General features: G+C 41.1%; 1 protein-coding gene across 1 annotated transcript in view; it reads right to left on the bottom strand.

Annotated features, from left to right (window-relative positions):
• The window catches only part of LOC124596499 (putative E3 ubiquitin-protein ligase UNKL), a 268,521-nt gene that overhangs the window by 15,154 nt on the left and 230,551 nt on the right, over window positions 1–22,816 (bottom strand). Inside the window, exons 12-14 of the mRNA XM_047135658.1 lie at window positions 19,576–19,770; window positions 19,311–19,472; window positions 10,284–10,445 (exon numbers count right to left, since the gene is read on the bottom strand). Coding sequence (XP_046991614.1) covers window positions 10,284–10,445; window positions 19,311–19,472; window positions 19,576–19,770 — 519 coding nt within the window. The remainder of the gene's footprint in view (window positions 1–10,283; window positions 10,446–19,310; window positions 19,473–19,575; window positions 19,771–22,816) is intronic.

Genomic DNA, 22,816 nt, shown 5'->3' with positions numbered 1-22,816 from the left:
TCAAACACTCTGTGATTTAAGAAATTCATTGTACGTTCTCGAACATAGTTCACCTTGCATAAAAGTAAATTTACTTTGAAAGTAATACTTTTCAAACAACCATTCACAATATTTTCCTGCAACCTGTTAGAAACAGGTTTGTTTCAGCAGTTGCAAGAGCGCCCCTTGTAACACGCATCACCGCGCTTGCGCAGCTACGATGGCGCAGGAAGCCCGTATACATCAGCCCCAGATCTACAATATTTCGGAACAGCGGCAATACTAGATAGTGGTTCCCTCCCTTGAGTGCAAAGCGCAGGAGGAGGAGGAGGAGGAGGAGGAGGAGGAGATTAGTGTTTAACGTCCCGTCGACAACGAGGAAGTGCAGTGCCCCGCATCTTCACACAGCATTCTTCTATCGCATATCCTTGTACATTGCTCTGTGGAATTCAAACTTATAACAGCAGAAGTTAAAATGTCCCCCCCCCCCCCCCCTCTCTCTCTCTCTCTCTCTCTCTCTCTCTCTCTCTCTCTCTCTCTCTCTCTCTCTGTGTGTGTGTGTGTGTGTGTGTGTGTGTGTGTGTGTGTGCGCGCGCGTGGGGGTGGGGGCAAATGCCTTGCAATTAATATTGGATGGGATTATCTGTAATCCAGAGGACAAGAACTCTTCAGAAAATTTGCACTCTTTATTGTCTATTAGCTAATAACTTGCTTTTTTTGTGTAACATGAAATAGGATACATAAAACCAATAAAGACAAATGACAAGGCAGACAGTACACATTTCTTCAGTCCTTAAGTTCTAGCATTTTTCTCTCTCTAACCTTGCTACAGCTTTACATGGTGCCCTTTCCTTTCTGCGAAATCTATTAACTCATCAAACTTCTTCAAATGTTTTCCCACATGAAAAAAACGAAATATCATTGCCTAATATTGAAAAAGCTGTTAATACAAACAGTACCCAAGACTGGTGTGTTTTCTCAATCTGGTTACGTCTATTTTGTCACTGTCTTCTAGATAAAACAAAATAGGCCTGTCTAATATTGCAGGAATTGTAACACACAACAAATAAACAGACTGTTTTATCACAAATGGTCACTTTTTTTAACACGACAGAATATAATTCACGAAGTACCAATATCAAATGTCTATTAGGCCTACTACAAGCACAAAGCTTTATGTTCGGAAATAGTTTCACATTTCATTCATACGCTCCAGCTTCTCAAGCTGGAGATCAAAAAGCAGTAGTACGAAATTTTTATACAAATTTGGAACTGTCATATTCTTTCATAATTTGTGTGACGTCCCCGTTTCTTCTCCTTCCTCGTTATAACAAACAATCTTGTCACCACTAATTCTGTAACTATTCCTGCCAGTGTCAAAACTTATTCTCCAGTTAATTTCACTAACTCTGCCACAATCAACTGCTTAGTTATCCTGTGTTTATTCTCCGGTTATGTGTTCACACAATGCTACTCCAAGAATAGAACTTAGGCAGCTGCTACCAGGGTTTGTACAACTGGCAATTACTAGTGTAGCAATCTGGCCAAAAATTATCTATCAAAAATTCATTTTCTTGGATACACCGAGAAGATAATACATAATCTTTCTTGCCTGTTATTCCTGTTAGTAGTTATTTCTGCTCTGGTAGTCTGAATCTATGGATTTAGTTGGTAATTATAACAATGCTGATCATTCAGAAACCCAGTCAATCACATAAACAGCGACTGACATTCACCTGTTCGGCTTTATTCCGCTCAGCTCGTATAGCCCCATCCCCTTCTGTCTGCATGAAAGCTTATTTCCAGATGCATCGGGGATTCCCCTTGCAGATACATGACGTACACTATGCATGCATTCAAAAATCAACTTATGATCCCTTCAGAAATAAACTTATAATATGTTTATAAATGTTCAAAAACCAACAGGGATGCATTTCAAAATCATATGAATAATCGATAGACCAACATGTGCTGGATACTAAGCACATTGTGAAAAAAGGCTTTTTCCTCAAGAATATGAATTCTTGCCACCAGGGGCAGATATTCCTGTTTGCCCCCATTGAATCTGGCTGCTTGTGCACGCCAGTAAAATTTTTCTGGGTAGCATCCTGCTGCAACTGCTTATACAGCTAACAGCCACACTTCTGCAGCCAGAAACGGGAGAAAGTATCACACATGCACGGCTATCTGCGCACATGCCTGAGCCTGCTCGCAACTGCTCAAATGAATCTAATGTAAACAGTTGTGATGTCACATTCATCGGAGGCAATTAGTTGTTTTGAAGCATTGCACAGTCTTCCTAAAGCCTTTGACACATTTTGCTGTTGGCAGATGCTTGTGTGAGTACTGTGTTTTATTGTTGTATATGGGGCATTTCATTTACAACTTAAGTTTTATTTTCGTTTTTCTTTTTTTTTCTCTTGTTCTTAGTTTATTGCTGTAATATTGTTCTGCAGTAGCAGGATACAGTAGCATCCTTTGTTACAGTATTGTTTCTTACCAGGTAAAATTACAAAACTTTAACTGAAAAATAAAACAAAACAAAAAATTCTCGAAATTCTAAAAAATTTCCGGGTTTTTCCGGTTTTCTCCCGGAAGAAAAAATTCCCGGGTTTCTCCCAGATCTCCCAGGTCGTATACACCCGGTATATGCTAGATGGTGTATAAACTTATACTGCTATTGTGGGAGTTGGCTTCATCTCTAACATCTTTATCTACTTACTTTACAACAAATGTTTCACATGAAGTAATTTTTGATTCCATTTTAGGTTTGACCTCCATTTTTCAAAACTTCCTCCTGTAGTGTGGACCAATTGGGGAAGGGATCTTAAATACTGCCAACTGCCTACAGTGTAAAGGATCCTCTGCACAGAGTAACTGCAGAGACTTAAAATATTTGCTTAAACACAGTATTGAATCTTGTGTGGTGGGGTTATTATGTTCCCTTTCTGTACAGTCCGCTGACAACTCAGTGGTCTAGAGCTTCTGTAAAGTTTGGAAGGTAGGAGACGAGGTACTGGCAGTAGTAAAGCTGTGAGGACGGGGCGTGAGTCGTGCTTGGGTAGCTCAATTGGTAGAGCACTTGACCGCGAAAGGCAAAGGTCCCAAGTTCGAGTCTCGGTCCGGCACACAGTTTTAATCTGCCAGGAAGTTTCAACTCAGTGGTCTCACTTCTGATGCCTGAGCTGCTATCTTCCCAAGCATGCCAAAGAGTAGATGCCCATGACCTTGGGGAACCTGGATTCACAGGAATGGCCATTGTGCCAGATGACCTTTGCTGTGGCCAAGTGGCAGCTGTGGGGAGAGCCCTCGATTGAAGTAGCTGGTATCAAGGCAGACATTATGCACTAGAAACACTTCAAACTAAACCAACATAATGGCCCTACTGAGCTGCCTACCTCAACAGATAGGTATAGATCAGTATTTCTGTAAGTGGTCTTTATCAACCTCTTGGATCGATTTGAACCTGCAAGGGGTCCATGTCAATGGAAAAAAAAAAAAAAAAAAAAAAAAAAAAAAGGAACTGAAAATGCATCAGATGTAAATGGGGGTCAATGAAAGTGGTTGCCATTTAGGTAGGTCATAAAGAAAATTCCAAATTTTTCTCACAGCAATGAAGCTTGCCCCAATGTATGCCAGCGTGTGTCTCATCGACTAAGAGAGAAGATGGAGCCACTACTTACTTTTACTCTCCTGCTTGCAACATTCAGCAATATTATTAATTATTTTTATGGTTCCAGTCCTTAGAGTACTAGCCCCTGCTCTTCTCTGAGGAGTGGACAGAGTATTTGGCACTGCCAGTAAGGTGCCATGAACCATTTCATCAGTCATAGAGAGATGTATTACTCTGCAACACTACATAACATAACAATTATCTCGCAGTGGCTTCACATGCACTGTTACATTGCATAGGTTGGCAGTCAGTGGGTACAAAGTTCGAGTGGGCTGAACTGACCGACTTATGCCAATCCTGAACTAGTGTCCTTGTTCATCTCTTTGTGAACAGTTTATAGTTAAGTAATGTGCAAGTCGAAGAGAATCAATGTATGTTGTTTTGGAGAGGTGGTGGAAAATATCCTTTTCTTTACCTTTTTTTTGTAGTTCCTTACATCTGCCAAGAGATACCCAAATCATTTTCTGAATATGAGAGGGCTAATTTTGATTGCTACATCTTGTCATATTTACCAAAATAGTTTAAATTTTGTTAACAGATAACTGATTCTAAGCATAGCAGAATCTAAAAAGGAACATAGATAGTAAATTGTTGATTATTTGAAGTTTTGACTCATTCCATCATTCTTGGACCAATGATTACCTAAGTGCATTTTATGCAACAAGTGCATTTTATGCAATGAAGTGTTAAGCATAAATGCTATGAAATCATCTGAAGAAACAACCGAGGATCATTTGAGAACATGTCACTGTGATAAAAAGAGGCAAAAAACTTGAAATACTTTCAAATACTTAATGATAAATTTCATAAGAGACATTTGAGAACATGTCACTGTGATAAAAAGGGGTGAAATACTTAATGATAAATTTCATAAGAGACCAGCAGTAGACAGCATTTTTACTTTGACATCACAAAGAGATTCTGTTGATTTGTGAATGTCTTAAAAAAATCTAGCTACTTGCAGCAAAATCTGGAAAACTGTAGACTATTGGGGAACAGTTAATTTTGCCTGCCACTGAAGAAGTTTTAAAAACTGTTCTACACAAACCTGTTTACAATATACTCAAAAGATTTCCTTTGAGCACAATACTGAAATCAACTTGTGTAGTTACATGCAAATGACCAATTTCTCCATACAAATGGATGAGTCAAGTTTATCTGGTAAATTAAGCATTATTAGTATTATAAATTTGTTTTATTATGGACCAAAAAATCCACAAATAGCTGCTGTTCATGAGAACTGTGGGAAAAACCAGTAAAGGCGAATCAGTAGCTAATGTTTCGAAAGATTATTTCGTCGAAAAAGTGATCCCATTATCAAATACGATGTCAGCAGCAGCAGGTGGAGCACCTAGCACATTTGGGTGCTATCAAGGAGTTATAAGCTATTTAAAACAAAATGTACCCAGGGTGTATGCAGTACACTACGTCAACCGTCAACCACAGTTAGATGCTAAAAATCTGAGTAGTAGACAGCATCAATCTCTTAAATTTGTCATTAGCACAGCAAATTAATTTCGAAGTGAGGTGTTGCATTCTAGGTTATGTACATACCTTTGTAATGCTGATACTTCATCACAATGAAATGCGCAGGGTGTAAAAAAGCTTATGTTTGACATGATTTTTCTGACTTCTTGAGACTGTTTTAGACTTTCTGGGCACTAAAAATCCAATTTTAAAAGGAAATCTAATCAAATGGAAACCATACATCGCTTATTTAACATACTTGTTTTCTAATTTTAATGAGGTTAACTTGCCATTGCAGTGTGACAGTCTAAATTTGATAAAAACAAGTCCACAATTTCAGTTTTTCTTCCAAAATTAATCCAACAAACACTGGAGAGAGCAAATTCTTCCAGTTTCTGTCACAGACAAACTGCCAGAATGATCGCATTTCAATGTACGTTCAACATTTAAATATCCGTCGCACCGACTCTGAAATTAGATTTGATTTTGACTGTGGAAAAATCTGTGGATTATCAATCAACACAGTGAAGTTGGAGAAATGAATGTCATAGTGCAAGAAGAATTGATGCCAATAGTCACTAATGAAAAACTTAAAAGTACAGTTTATAATGGAATACGGGCAATTCTGGCTACACAGACTCAGGCTCATACCTCCCATTAAAAGCATTTTTATTAGTTTTACTAGACCTGCATTTTGTGTCACTAAAGTAACAAACACATAAAACTTAACTTTTTTTTAGTTTTTTGCTCTACTTTTCTACAGTTAAACCGATCCATTTGAACTGCACAGTATTAGCTGTTGGAAACACACTTCAGGTTGAGGAATTTGTGAAACTTAAATGTATGTAAGGCAGGACCCTATCTAAAATAGGAAAAATTGGCATATGGTCTGTGAGATGAAAAAGTCTAGCAACCTCTAGGAGAATGTAAAGATTTCAATACATACAGTTACAAACCAACTGCTTTCCCTACACCAGCTACCCCACAAGAAGAGGGACATGCATGAAGACTGGGAACAAAACAATTTATTACACACACTGTGCACACTAGAAAGTGCAGAGATACTTTTACAGGGATGAAACAGTTATTTTTCACACAACAAATGGAAGATAAATTTGGAGAAGCAGACACACTGGAAAAAAATGCGAAGTGGATTACTACTGTTAAAAGTATCTCCTGTCGTCTAGTCTCGAGCACATAAGACGTGCGAAAAGACTGAGGGAGTATTGTTCCAGCTAGAACTTCGAATACTGTACAAGGAGTTATCTACTACAGAGACCTCAGGATCCAGACAGACAGAGAGCTACGAGGTAATCTAGAATGGCGATTGTCCGACGGACAGTGTTAAAAAAAATATCCGAATGGAGACTAGGGCTTTCATCTCAGTTTTTGAAAGAATGTCCTCAAATAAAAAGTTCAAAGTTACAGTGTACAGATGTGACGTGAAAACTTACGTCTCACTGCCGACGAGATATTTTCGACGCTTACATTCTGGACGCACTGTCCGACTGAAAGGCAGACCCGAAATTTGACAACTGTCGCAGATCACTTCGTAAAGGTCCCCGTGCAAACAGCCAGCTACCCGAGTAAACTGTGCGCAACATCATTCTCCGTGTCCACCATTTAGCTCAATACTCGAAAGGTAAAATAAAATACAATAATATAAAACCACAAACTGTCTCTCACGTACAGACGTGAGAAGAAAATACGAGCACACACATCTAGTCAGTACGATAAATTATGCAAAAGTCACAGCTATCACCTCATCTTCTTTCAAAATGCAATTTATCATCTGCTGTAAAACAAGAATGTGCAACAAAATGAAACATTATTTGCAAGAGAGATCCCTATCCCTTCGGAGTTCCAATCTTACAGTGCCAGCACGAGCCCACCGGCAGAAACATTTTCTCATTTTGTATCCCTCCGACGACACGAGGGAGGAAATCCCACTCCACAGCTTTTCCCTTCCAAAATATATGTGGCATACAATCAAAAACAAGTCACCGGACAAAAAAGATTACGACACTGGGCCGAAGAAGTGACATATCGTCTTCTTACCCCGATCTACAACCTGAAGAACTACACCGAGAAAAACAGCTAAAAGAAAGAAAAGCCCAAAGAAAAAAGAATACAGCACAGAACTAATTCAACAGTTGTTATGCAACCAGAGCTCTCACTGACGGCTGACGACTCCACGGACAGTACACCGATCGCACAGGACTAATCTGCAGACAAACACACTGCAGACACACACACACACACACACACACACACACACACACACCAGCTTCACCTTCACTGACTACACCACCTTTTCCTTTTCAGTGATTTTACAATGGAACTCCAACGTCTACTCTCCCCACCTGGAACATATTCACCAATTAATCACAAACCCACAGTACTGACGGTGTCGAACTGCAGCCTCACGTGTCAGTTTGTCCGTACGGTACCGTCATATGCCAATTTTTATTTAATGCGTGACTCAAAATTTATTTCCCAATCTTTTCACATCTAACATTTTATTAGAGAAATGTATATAACGACAATAATTTTACATTTGTCTGTTACCGAGATAATAATAATGTCCTTTTGCTCTCCTGTAGAACTGAATTTTTTTTACATACGAGGTCGCCATTCGGCACCACCAATACACGTACGACGACAATACGGAAACGGTAGACTGCAACTCACCGTATAGTGGAGGTGTGTGGCCACAGACGGGCACAGTGAAAACTATTGTCAAAATATTAAAGCTTTCAGATGAAGTTCTTTTACATTAGAAAACACACACACGTTCACACGAGAACACGCGACCGCCGTTTGACGGCACCGGAGCTCGACTGCGATTGTTTCTGGTGGAGCATTAATATGCTGGAATGTGTGGTGGAGGTAAGGAGGCAGCATGAGCTGGTGTGGGGGAAGGTGCTAGTGCTGTCTGGCAGAGCATGCAGGGACAGCATAAAGCTGTTAGGTGCAGTATCGGGAAGCAGTGCTGTGGAGGGTAGGTGGGAGGCAGGACTAGTAGAAGTTTAAGTTGGGCCACGGGGTTTAGAGCAATGAAGAATTTCCACCCGTGCAGTTCAGGAAAGGCTCCTGTTGGTAGGTAACCGGAGATAAGGATGTTCACCCTTTTGCTGCAGAATTCTCGTGCATATTCTCACTTCGAATATAACAAAATTCTGCACGACGGAAAAGCTTTTGTCTGCTAATCTGCACAGTTTTAGAGAAAGCACCCGTGGTGCTCAGCTCGCCTTTTTCTCACACGATATCCTGCGCACTGTGGACTAATGGCAGATTCTGTAGATTTCCACACTGCAGCCCGATATGACGGTACGAGCATACAGAATAGGTTCCCTAATATGTGAGTGGGTCGAACACTTCTCCGACACTTCGGGGCCCGAACCCGAGTGCAGGTCGAGATGCGACTCCGTGTTAAAGAGACTACGCGTGAGTACGGGACGAGCCGAGATTTTCTATACGTGCGAGCCACCTGCCACTCAAAAACTGGACTTACTTCGTACAAGAACAACGTACGGACGCCTCGAGACCTGCCCGCCGATCGGTGCTACCTTCTGTTGTCAATTTCTAGAATGATTTCCAAAGGAACACTAGCAAATGTAACAGCCGCCGTCACGACGGGTCGAGCCGATACGATCGCACCGATGTAATTTTGTCTGTTTACTTGATAGTTTCACAGTTTGCTGTACTTCTACTACAAATAAGTCACGTTTGGTCAGTGAGTGAGACATTTTGAAAGGTTCCGGAGGAAGAACTTTCACAATAATTCGCCTTGCTCTTTTTCCTCGGAACGACGATCGTACTTTCTGTAGTTATTTTTTCGTACTTTCTGTCATTATTTTTTCAAAATTTGTAATCTATCATAGAACTAGTAAATATGTAAAATAAATCTCTAAGCTCGCCCATTTTTTAGTACGTATTAGTCTCGATGAAACAGCAATTACATACGTGCTAACAGAATGCGATACGTTGTCCTCGGGGGAGACTGTTTGTCAGAGACGAGGGCATTGACAGGGGAGCCCCAGGGAAATATGATAGGACTGCTGTTATTCTCCATATACATAAATGATGTGATGGGATGAGCAGCAATCTGCAATTGTCTGCTGATGATGCTGTGATGTACAAGAAGGTGTCCAAGTTGAGTGACTGTAGGAGGATACAAGATGACTTAGACAGAACTTCTATACAGGGTGATGAATGGCAGCTAGCTCTAAATGTAGAAAAATGTAAGTTAATGCAGATGAGCAGAAAAAACAAACCCATAATGCCAAAATACAGAATGATAAGAGTCCCACTTGACATAGTCACATCATTTAAATATTTGGGTGTAACACTGAAAAGTGATGTGAAATGGAATGAGTATGTGAGGATTCTGCTAAGGACTCTGTTTATTGGCAGAATGTTGGGAAAGTGTGGTTCATCAGTAAAGGATACCGCTTACAGGACACTAGTGTGAACTATTCTCGAATACTGCTCGAGAGTGGGATCCCCACCAGGTTGAATTAACAGAAGAAATCGAAGCAATTCAGAGGCAGGCTGCTAGGTCTGTTACCAATAGGTTCTATCGACGTGCAAGTATTAGGGAAGTGCTTCGGGAACTTAAATGGGAATCTGTAGAGGGACACTATAGAGAAAATGTAGAGAACCAACATTTGAAGCTGACTGCAGAATGATTCTATTACCACTGATGTACATTTCACGTATGGCCATGAAGGAGGAGGAGGAGGCGAGAATAGTGTTTAATGTCCTGTCAGTAACAGGGTCATTACAGACAGAGCATGAGCTCAGATCAGGGAAAAATGGGAAGGGAAATTGGTTGTGCCCTTTCAAAGGAGCCACACCAACATTTGCCTGAAGCAATTCAGGGATATCATGGAAAACCTAAATCGGAGCGGCCAGATGCAGGTTTGAACTGTCACCCTTCCGAATGTGAGTCCACTGTGCCACCTCGCTCGGTTAGAGAAGTGAAGAAGTGGTAAGAGAAATTAGGGCTCATAAGGAGGCACAGAAATAGTTGTTTTTCCTGGTCTCTATTTGCGAGTGGAACAGGAAAGGAAATGACTACTAGTTGTACGAGGTACCCTCCACCACACCATATATGGTGGCTTGCAGAATATGTAAGCAGGTATAGATGTTAACTTCTTACCTTCTCAATTTCTTCCAAGTCACTTCTCAACTGTCCTTCTAAGGACTTAAGAGTTGCAAGTGATAACGATTTCAGTTCAGATACTCTCCTCAGACCATGCAAATACGGACTTCCTTGTAAAAGATCAACCTCCTTTTGAAGTGCTTTTGCTTGTGATAGTGCCTGAAAAAAGATGTTCTGCATCAGGACATGCCATACCATATTTTTCCACTGCCACAAAGTGTTCTACCTGTGTTTAGTCCATATTATTTTAATTGATAGATGAAAACAATGAATTATACCAGCATTACCTTTACAAAATAACTTGTCACATAGAATGGAAAATCTGAGATGAAATATGGTAACAACAAAATGAAAGAGGATAGACTACTATCAACCATAGATGAGGTGTTTATTGACAGACATGCGCTATAAACATTGACTCTATATATATATAAGCTTTTATATACAATTAGCTTTCTATTCCACCAATGCGACTACAATAACAATCTTCTTTCAACGTGTCTGTCTGCCGCTCAATGGCTCTTCTATGTGGTGAGTACAATTTACCTTATTTCATATGGTTAAACAGTGGAAAAACCAGGATGGAATAGTGACAATATTATGAAAAGAATAGACTGCTAATCACCACACAGAGATGCCGAGTCGCAGACTGGCACAACATGTAGACTGCTATACACGTGAGCTTTTGTGCAAAAGGCCTTCTTCTGAAGTAGATAACACATACACATTCATGCAAGCAATGTGGGTGGTGGGTGTGGGTGGTGGGAGTGCAGAGGTGGCCAGGACAAGGAGGGGGGGGGGGGGGGGGAGGACAGCAGGGTAGGAGGGAGGGGGGGGGGGGGGGAAACAGTAAAGTGCTGCTTCAGGGAGCATGCAGGGATGTGTAGCACACAGAATAGAGCAGTTAGGTGCAGTTGGGAGGGAGGGGATTAAATAGGGGAGCAGAGTGGAAAATGTGGGAAGTTGGAGAAGGGAAAAAGGAAATTCTGGGTGCACTGGCGGAATAGGAGACTGTGCAGTGCTGGAGTAGAAGCAGGGGAGGGAGAAATGGGACTAATGAAGGTTGAGATCAAGGGTTGTTATGGGAACACGATGTTGTCGGTAGCAGCAAGGAACTAGATGGCACAGGCTGGAAAGCAGCGACCGAAATGAAGAACACTGTTGGGCAGCGTGCTCCGCAACTGAGTGGTCCAGCTGTTCCTTGGCGACAGTGTATCAGTGGACATTCGTGCAGACAGACAGCTCGTCTGTTGTCGTGTCTGCGTAGAACACGGCACAGTGGCTGTGTAGATCACACGATTGCTTTCACAAGTACCCTGCCCACTGCCGGGATAGGTCACGAGCAGGACTGGCGTAGGGATGGCCTCAGATATTGCACAGGTTCGGTGGGCCACCCATTACACATCGAGAAGTCCCTTCCGTACTCTCTAGCCACCTGTGGCCGTCACATCTGTTGTGACAAGCTTCCACACTTGTAAAGAAACAAATCTCCTGTGCCTTATCTTTCCCGTCACCCACCATCTCCCAGAGTCCCACTATCCTGCCACAAAGGAGCTCGGTACCAAGTCACATTCTCTATCAGGTTTTCGAGTACCTCTCATCGTGTCCTAAAACGAGGAATTTCTATCCACTATCCTTCTCCCCCATCCTCCCATAAGGGTATTCTGCTGCTCGCTGAACCTACACAATATCCTAGCCCAAACCAACTCCACACCTTCTACCTTCTCCCAACCTCTCGCCTCACATCCCTATAATAGACCTAATGCGAGACCTGTCCCGTACGTACTCCCACCACCACCGCCGGGCAGACCTATTGGTGGAAGCTGTTGTGTGATCTACGAGCTAAGTTGCAATCCCTGTGCTGTGCTCTACACGGGGATGACATCTGACAGCTGTCTGTCCGTACGAATGGCCACCGACAAAAGCGACCGTGAGACAGCAGGACCACCCAGTTGCTAAGCACGTTGCTCGACACAACATTTTTCACTTTGACAACTGCTTCACAGCCTGCGCCATTTGGTTCCTTCCTACTGACAGCAGCGTTTTGGAAATGCACAGGTGGGAAACACCAATCTATCTCACATTCTCGGACCCATGACCTCGACCTTCATTAGTCCTTGTCCTCCACTCACCTATCCCTCCCCAGCTTCCACTCCAGCACTACACAGCTTTCTACTCTTCCAATGCACCCACGGTCTCCTTTTTACCCTCCCCTACTTCCCACCTTTCCCCCCCCCCCCCCCCCCTTTCCACTGTCTAACCTCCCAACCGCACCTAGCTACCCTACCCTGACCCAGCCACTTCGCCATATGCTCCCACAAGCAGCACTTTACTGTCCCCCAACCGTACCCCACTGTACCTCCCCCTCCTCACCCCATCCACCCCCGTGCCCCCCACCATTCAGACTGCTTCTCCCATTATGCACAGTTGCTCGCAGTACAGCCGTATCGGCCAGGAACAGAGGTCACGAGTTTGTGAATTGTGCTTCCGTGACTGTGTGTGTGTGTGTGTGTGTGTGTGTGTGTGTGTGTGTGTGTGTTCACTTTAGAAGGAAGTCTTTTTGTTGTGCCTGTCTGTAACTCACACACAAAGAGAGAAAAAGTACACTGGTATAAAATAGTTAGCACAAAATACCTGCTAACATTCCTCAGCAAACAAAATGTTAATACCATTTTATCACGTAACAGCTTGTGATAATGATGACAGCTTGTGATGATGACGATTAGTATTAGGTCCTGAAGACAGATGTGCTGGTAGCAAAGTTTCAACTGCACTTGAATTTTAATATGAGCCTATCTGGTTTCATAATTGCAGAATAACAAAACAAACATGTAATAACTTAATGGTATCCATTGTTGGATATTCACAACTACAATAAATATATTTATAGCAAATATTGATCTTCAATCATTAACAATACAAAAGAAAGATAATGATGAAACTGCCATTCTATGAGGATACATTCTAACATGTCACACTGTTGAGTTGTATACACAATTCAAGTAAATAACATCTGCACCAGTATGTCACAAACATGTGGCTTTTTCATGTGCAATACTGTGAAGACGCAGAGAATGTGGTATAAACGACACTTCAAAATAATAGATATAAACCGTACTACTTGATGACTGTTGATAGTCAACTCCCCAGTTTCCATTTCTCAAATGTGAAGTATGATAGGAGCTTTTTTGAAGTTGTTATTAAAACCATAACAGACAATGTTTTCTTATTAAACAAGTTTACAGCACCTGTACTGGTTAAACAGTGCTTGTGAAAGAGATACAAAGAAATGGACAGCAATAGGGATGAAGCTAATCTGAATGGAATACGCTGATGACATCGCCTCCATGAGTCAGAAGACACAATGGTGAAGGCAGTGAGAGAGTTTTTATCTGTCATCAGTCTTTTAACTAGTTTGATGCAGCCTGTCCAGAACCAACCTCTTCATCTCAAGAGTAGTACTTACATTAAATGTCTTCAATGGTATGCTAGCCATATTCCCTAAAGTTTTCACCATATAGAGCTCCTTTTAGTACCACTGACGTTAGTTCTCGATTCCTTAACATGTATCCTACCATCCTGTTCTTATTTTTGTCAGTGTTTTCCAGATATTCCTTCCCTTGTCTATTCTCGAAGAACCTCCTCATTTCTTATAGTATGAAGCCACTTAACTTAAATTAATAGCACCACATCTCAAACTCTTTGATTCTCTTCTTTGCTGGTTTTTCCACAGTCTGTGATTCACCTTCATACAATGCTGTACTACTAACAAACATTCTCAGAAATTTCTTCACTCCTCTTCTTGCTTGATACTAACACACTACTTTTAGTGAGAAATACCTTCTTTGCTTGTGCTACTCTGCTCCTTATATTTTCCTAATTTCATCTGTCATTCACAATTTTGCTTCCAAGATGGGATAATTCTGTAACTTTGTCTACTGCTTGGTCCCAAAATTTGGTGCCAAGTTTATATATCTTATCATATTTCTGCTAATCCTCGACACTTTTGTTTTTATTTGGGTTATTCTCAACCTAAATTTCATGCTCATCAGACAGAACTCTTCATCTGACAATTCTTTAATGCTTCCGTAGTTCCAGTGAGGCAGCAATATCATGAAAGCTTATCATTGATATCCTTTCACCTCCAATCTTCTTTCTTTTATTTCCATCAAAGATTCTTTGACAGATACATTATCAAACATAACATCAGAACTGTCTTTCTGTCGCCTTTACCTTTCCTACAGGCAAACTAATTGTCACATAACAAAGCCTCAATTTTCTTTTCCATTTTTCTGTAAATTATTCTTGTCAGCAGCTTGAATGTATGAGCTGTTAAACTAATAGTTCTGATACATGTAGTGACATGTGATACTACTTGCATTTATTTGCACTTGCCACATTCAGGATTGCACGGATGATATTTTTCCAAAGTCTCACAGCATACACTATGCAATCAAAAGTATGTGTGCACCCCCAAAAACAAACGTTTTTCATATTATGTGCATTGTGCTGCCACCTACTGCCAGGTACTCCATATCAGCGACCTCAGTAGTCATTAGACATTGTGAGAGAGCAGAATGGGGCGCGCTGCGGAACTTACGGACTTCGAACGTGGTCAGGTCATTGGGTGTCACTTGTGTTATATGCTTGTACGCGAGATTTCCACACTCCTAAACATCTCTAGGTCTGCTGTTTTGAATATGATAGTGAAGTGGAAATGTGAAAGGGCATGTACATCACAAAAGCGTACAGACCAACCTCGACTTTTGACTGACAGACACCGCCGACAGTTGAAGAGGGTCGTAATGTGTAATAGGCAGACGTCTATGCAGACCATCACACAGGAATTCCAAACTGCATCAGGATACACTGCAAGTACTATGAAAGTTAGGCGGGAGGTGCAAAAACTTGGATTTCATGGTCGAGTGGCTGCTCATAAGCCACACATCATGCTTGTAAATGCCAAACGATGCCTTGCTTGGCGTAAGGAGTGTAAACACTGGACGATTGAACAGTGGAAAAACGTTGTGTGAAGTGACGAATCATGGTACAATCCGATGGCATGGTGTGGGTATGGCGAATGCCCGTTGAACGTCATCTGCCGCCCATGTGTGGTGCCAACAGTATAATTCGGAGGTGGTAGTGTTATGGTCTGGTCATGTTTTTGCAACCCTTGTTGTTTTGCATAGCACTATCACAGCACAGGCCTACATTGATGTTTTAAGCACCTTCTTGTTTCCTACTGCTAAAGAGCAATTCGGGGATGGAGATTGCATCTTTCAACACGTTCGAGCACCTGTTCATAATGCACGGCCTGTGGAGAAGTGGGTACACAACAATAGCATCCCTGTAATGGACTGACCTGCACAGAGTCCTGACCTGAATCCTATACAACACCTTTGGGATGTTTTCGAATGCCGACTTCATGCCAGACCTCACCAACCAACATCGATACCTCTCCTCAGTACAGCACTCCATGAAGAATGGGCCGCCATTCCCCAAGAAGCCTTCCAGCACCTGATTGAATGTATGGCTGCGAGAGTGGAAGCTGTCATCAAGGCTAAGGATGGGCCAACACAATAGTGAATTCCAGCATTACTGACGGAGAGTGCCACGAACTAGTAAGTCATTTTCAGCCAGGTGTCCAGATACTTCTGATCACGTGGTGTATCTCTAGCCTCACCGATTCTACACACCGATGTAAACAATCATTTGGTTGCTGCTTCCCCCAATAATTTAAAAAGTCCTGAAGGAATGCGATCTATCTGCTTTGCCTTATTTGATTAGAAAGTAGGTGTATTTCAAAGTACTGTCAAACTTTCCGACTTTGATACTGGAGCTCCCACATCTTACCAACTGGCTCCCATTCCTTCATCTTTCACATGCAGCCCCTATCTGCTCTCTCCTCTATGTTTAACAGGGTATTCCTGCTGCAGTTGTAGTTTTGACACCTTTCTTTCTAATTTCACCAAATGTTGTTTTGACCTTCCTGTATCTCAATCTGTCCTGATGAGAACTTCCTTTACGATTATTCTTCCTGTAGCCATTGTACGTTAACTACCCTTCACTTCCTACTGATTTCATTCCCAAGAGAATTATACTGCTCTATTCCAGTCTTTTCCTGAACATTTTTGTACTGCCTGCTTTCATCCATCAGTTGAAGAATGTCTTCTGTTATCCAAACTTCTTCAGAGTTATCTTCTTTTAACCTGTATTTGTCTGTCCAACTTCTATGATTGCCCTTTTTAATTACACCCATTCCTCTTAAACTGAAGTGTCTAGCGAGACAATCACAATCTCTATAACCTAAGAGATCTTCAAACACACACCACCATTCCTCAGTACTTCAGTATCCCACTTCTTTCCATATTCATCATCATCATGTGGGGTCGGTGATGCTTTGCTGGATATTTCTCTTCCATAAATGTCAATCCAGTGCTTCCTTTCTGAGCCATCCTTTCTCCCTTAGGTACCCTACTACCTTCACCTTCCATCTCAGTTTCAGTCTTCCTCTTCTCCTTGGTTCTTCGATTTCTAGGTCTTCAATTCTTCTCCCCACATAGTACTCCCCTCTTCTCTGCACATGTCCATACCATTTTAGCCTACTTTCTTGGATCTTCTTCCCTATGGGACCCACTTCCACAGTTCCCCCAATGTACACATTCCTTGGTCTATCCTTTCGTGTCACCTCACTCGTCCACCTTAACATTCTCATTTCTGCCACTTCCATCTTTTTCTCTCGGGCTTTTGAAATTTGCCAAGTTTTTGCGCTATACAGCATCGCAGGCCTCACCACAGATTTGTAAAGCTTTCCTTTCCTTTTGCAGCTAACCTTCTTATCATACAGTACTCCACTGTTTCCTCCAGTTCATCCATCCACTATTTATCCTGTGCTGTATTTCGGCCTCCAGTCCTCCATCACTTTGCACGTAAGAGCCTAGGTATTTGAATTTATTGACTAGCATCAGTTGCTCTCCTTGCAGGTTAATATGTAGGTCTTTGGCATCCTTTCTACACATATACAATGTTTTCACCCTGCTAATTCTCATTCCCCTTTCCTCTAGAGCTTTTCTCCACTGTTCAAGCTAGTCTTGAAGTGCCTCCTGGGTGGGTTCACAGATTGCATCATCGGCAAACATCATGCTCCGAGGTGCCTCTTTTTTCACATCTTTGAATGGTACATCCATGACAACATCAAAGAGATATGGGTGGAGGGCAGATCCCTGGTGTAGTCCTACTCTCACTAGAGATGCCCTTGTTGCACCTGCACTGCCTCTGACTTGTGTCATTGCACCTTCATACATGTCTTTACCACCATGATATATTTTTCTGGCACGCATTTACTTCTCAGACATCTTCGTATCTCTTGCCTCGGTAATCTGTCATATGCCTTCTCAAGTTTGATAAAGGCCATATGCAGTTCAGCTTGTACTTCTCTGTGCTTCACCATCAGCTGCCTTAGTGCAAATATTGTGTCGGTTGTTCCTCCTTTCCATATTGATTCTTCCTAATGATTATCTTTAACTTCAGCCTACTCTTCATCATTATTTCTCTTGTGATTCTTAAACAGTGTTTTTTTATGTTACTAGTTGGAATAATGACAATATTATGGAAAAGATAGATGCTACTCAACGTTTGGCAGATTGTTAAACATGTGTGCTTTCAGCCAAAATTCCTTCTTCTAAAGCAGACAAAATATACACACACACACACACACACACACACACACCTGCAAGCCGGGTGGTTTATTCTGTGTCATCGGGCCCTGCCTCAGAGACACGATGTGAGCTGTGGAAGACGGTCTTGACAATGCCGAAGACATCACGAGGAGAAGAGAAAACCTGTTATCTATGTATTCACTTGGGATCTACTAAGACTGACCAGTCTGGACACTGTCCGTATTGATGTATTTGCGATGTTGTGTATAATGAGGCAACTCTGTTATGCATGCTTACTGTTAAGTGAGAGTACAATATATGATAGCATAATATTTGTTTTGAGAATCTCACTATCAGACCTTGCTCGTCCCCCCCCCCCCCCCCCCCCCTCCCAAAATTACAGGCACATCTCCAATCAATAATCAACATTTGGCTTTAATGGAGGGGCTTCCATTGCCTTCAGCACCCTCACATCACCAATCACTGCCAATTCTTCTGTCTTGTGGGGGTACTTTTCCAGCTCGAGAGGAAGAGGGTGCCCATCCACTCCTCAGCCCTGTACGAGGCTGTCGGCAGAATAAGGCTGTTTCCTTGTATGGGAATTCTTTGATTATCATTGCTGATGATTTTTACCCAAACTTTAAGCAGCTGCTGAGATCGAACCCAGGACCTGAGTGTAGTTGGAGACATTACCCCTACCACTATACCGTGGTGTGTCTTCGTGAGAAACGTATTACTACGAATGACGTTTCAGTAAATCAGGTGATAGGGGCAGCTGCCAGCCGAATACAGTTCCTTTCTGAGTGTCACGTGCTTAATGTATTGTCTGTTTTGTCGCTGCACACTGGCACTGCAAATTATCAATCATAATTTTAAATTTATCTGAGCTATAACCCAAAAGTGAGCAGAGTTGGACTAAAAATTGACACCGAGAAAGTGCAAGTACAGATGTATCTAGAGGAGCAGCGTGGAAAAGCCCGTTACAAACTGGCGATCTCAGTTCCACCAAAGTGAAAAGTAAGTATCTCGACATACGGTTTAACGAACATGACACCTTTATGCCGGAGATAGTACGATGGTTTTTACTGCATCAAAAACAAACTTTGGCATAAAATAGGTGTCGATGCAGCACCTAAAGTCGTTCAAAAAGGAAGGCGAGGACACCGCGATGGGCACGACCGGTGGATTGCGTAACTGGACACTGTACGGCAAAAGTGTTGCCAGTGGAAAGACCTCAAGTAACACTTCTGCCTGGGGAATTCAGAAAGCAGCAGACTACAGACCAATACTAACAGGAGATTAAATCATATTGCCGAACTACAGGCAGTGTGTGTTTTCGAACAGCAAAAAAATCTGGAGTACAAACCTCATCTCTCTGTTGTTCGGCAATGCTCGCTTTCCTATTAGACTCTTCAGATTCACGCTGCCAAGCTTCACATGCAGTACGGGCCTGTGCTATTCTCTCATCCCAGGAAGCCAACTTGGATCTACTACTAGCGAGCTCCTCACATAGCCTTTGCATATGCACCTGAAAGAAACACTAGCTTTCAGCAAGAGATCCTGCCACACACAAAGTAAAAAAAAGAGATACAGCTACAGTTATATAGGAAAATACACTCTAATATACTTACATCATTAGATATACTGTTGCCCATTGACGAACTGAGAGGAAAGCTACCGATCAGCGAGGACGAGAGGTTTCCGCGACTGCTCGGTGACGTATTCTGGTGCGTTGTGAAATCGAATAAACTACTGGACCCGAAGCTATTTATTTTTGATGCACTACTACTCAATGTCATTGTGGGTGGATTTAAAAATGAGCTCCCCTATGAAAATAAAGCAGGTTGTTTACACTTACAATACACACAATAGAATTATTACATTATGAGACATAGCATAACAACAATAATTATTTTGAAACTTTGTGCAAGAGAATGTCACAGATTATCACATTAAAGAATGTGGAAATCTGAGAGCACCAAACTTCTACCTTGTTTAATAAGTAAATTAAAGGTAAGGCAACCAACACCTACAGCTGACTGACATGTGGTGCACAGTTACAAGCAAAAGGAACAGTATCTGTTGTGTGTTTCTATGTTCTAGAAATCAGCAGTTATAGGTGTATGGTTGACTTTCCTTTATTTTGCATATTATTTATTGAGGAATTTTCACTATTGTTTTTCTTTTTTCTTTACACAAGACACACATTAATTACTGCACTGTCACAAAATACTCATACAAACTTTACCTTCACACAAGAAAATGGGACTAGTGCCTCACATAGAATAATGTGGCAAGTAACTACAAGATGTATTCATATCACGGTGCTGCAATTTAAATTGAAATTCCATTTCTACATGTTTTATTTACTACCACAGTTGTCTCTCTGTATTTATCATATCGTATTCTGTCGAGAAGTTTTCAAAATCTGCTTTTTAGAGTTCCTTCTTTCATTATAGTAGTTAGTATATTACTTATGTCATATACACAAAAGCCCTGCTTTTACGTTTTTGCATTTTACATTTTCCCACTTTTTACATCCACGTTTGACCATCCCAAATGTAAGTCCTATTCCCTCAATACAATGCTTTTCCATCATTAACAATTTCATGTTACAGCATTTCCTGCATTTTAAGTACTCTTTGATGTTATCATGACCTTTAACACTGATTTTCATACAGATTCCTGCAAAAAAATCCACCCTATTCCTGCTCGAAGTCAGCCTTGGAACAAAATAGAAAATACACTATATCCGCAAAGTTATTGATCGTGTAATGTAGCATTAGTGTGGTAAGCAAGATTTTTACTGTGGGCATGCTGCATTATAGTCACCTGTATTATAGGTTCGCAGTATTTGGAAGTGTGGGAAAGTATGCTCAGTCACTGCCTAAAATGATACTCATGATCCGACAATAGCGACTCTAGCAGCAACCTTCCTACAGCTCACTGTGTTATATTACAACAGTTTTAACTTAATTTCACAGTCATTTACACAAACAAATATTGGTTTTGAAAACAGCAGTCCCTATAACGGGCTTTCACAAACTGTCATTACTTCTGCCTGAAATGCGTTAATCCGTACTAGGCATGCAATCTTATATTGGTATGACCCAATGTCAGGCATAAACATTCCTCCTCGACATGGTCTGCAACGTGATAATTTCTGCTCTCTTTCTCGCCCAGGATGTCCCAGAATCAAGTGACTGCCTTGATAGTAACAAGCTGTAGATATCATGCCTATTGTTCTCCGTTCACGAAGGTTGCCAACTTAAGTGTTTTAACCAATATTGTATTACAAGTTCTATTTATCATAATTTTATAGTGACTATCAATAAAGTCTCACATTACAACATGAATATGATTTCATGGAAGAGTACAGCTAACTGCTGTTAGAAAGAAACAAAAACAATTGATTATTTCATATTTTTTTTAAATAGGCAAAATTTAAATTGTTTCAATTTCATATTTTCAACAATATAAAGAGAATGACAAAAAGAGTAATTTATCCATTTTCGACTGTTGTGTCTCCAATGCTTTCCCATAATTTACACTTTTCTGCATTTTACAGATTAAGGCATCCCTACCAGCCAGTTTATATCTCTACCAACATTTTCTCACTACTCCAAAAGAAGGAATTCTTCTAGGAAGACTCTGGTGTTTATTCTGTGTGTCTGATGTTATCACAAATGTGTGCTACACATAAGACACTGAACACGTACTGTAAAATGGGGTGAAGTTGATGATTTTGAACTTTTAACTTACATATGACTGAAAATAATACAATTATTATATTGTTTTTGTTTCAGACGACTGGTGTTGAGCTGTAGTAATAAAACTTTTGGAGCTTATTACCTTTTGTTATAACAGATTGTCACTCAGCTTCACATCACAAAACAACTTCAGCCCACCTGAGGCGTAGGCAGAGGGGGGAGGTGGGGTTGAAATTGACTGATGACCTGTTAATAACTGTACACTCTTTATGATTGTAGGACGACATTAATTGTCCTGAAAAATTATCAAAAACTAAACAATAAATCTGGCATAATAATTAAATTTTAATACTAATTCCAGTAGGCAAACCTACGTTTATAGCATTTGTAGACTTAGAGAAAGCTTTTGACAATGTTGACTCGAATACTCTCTTTCAGATTCTGAAGGTGGCAGGGGTAAAATACAGGGAGCGTAAGGCTATTTACAATTTGTACAGAAAGCAGATGGCAGTTATAAGAGTCGAGGGGTATGAAAGGGAAGCAGTGGTTGGGAAGGGAGTGAGACAGGGTTGTAGCCTCTTCCCGATGTTATTCAATCTGCATATTGAGCAAGCAATAAAGGAAACAAAAGAAAAGTTCGGAGTAGGAATTAAAATCCATGGAGAAGAAATAAAAACTTTGAGGTTCACCAATGACATTGTAATTCTGTCAGAGACAGCAAAGGACTTGGAAGAGCAGTTGAACGGAATGGACAGTGTCTTGAAAGGAGGGTATAAGATGAACATCAACAAAAGCAAAACTAGGATAATGGAATGTAGTCGAATTAAGTCGGGTGATGCTGAGGGAATTAGATTAGGAAATGAGACACTTAAAGTAGTAAAGGAGTTTTGCTATCTGGGGAGCAAAATAACTGATGATGGTCGAAGTAGAGAGGATATAAAATGTAGATTGCCAATGGGAAGGAAAGCGTTTCTGAAGAAGAGAAATTTGTTAACATCGAGTGTGGATTTAAGTGGCAGGAAGTCGTTTCTGAAAGTATTTGTATGGAGTGTAGCCATGTATGGAAGTGAAACATGGACGATAACTAGTTTGGACAAAAAGAGAATAGAAGCTTTCGAAATGTGGTGCTACAGAAGAAAGCTGAAGATTAGATGGGTAGATC

Source organism: Schistocerca americana, chromosome 2, assembly GCF_021461395.2.
Source record: "Schistocerca americana isolate TAMUIC-IGC-003095 chromosome 2, iqSchAmer2.1, whole genome shotgun sequence".
Taxonomy (NCBI): domain Eukaryota; kingdom Metazoa; phylum Arthropoda; class Insecta; order Orthoptera; family Acrididae; genus Schistocerca; species Schistocerca americana.
The sequence above is the reverse complement of the archived record's forward strand: the minus strand, read 5'-3'. Positions and strand labels throughout refer to the sequence as shown.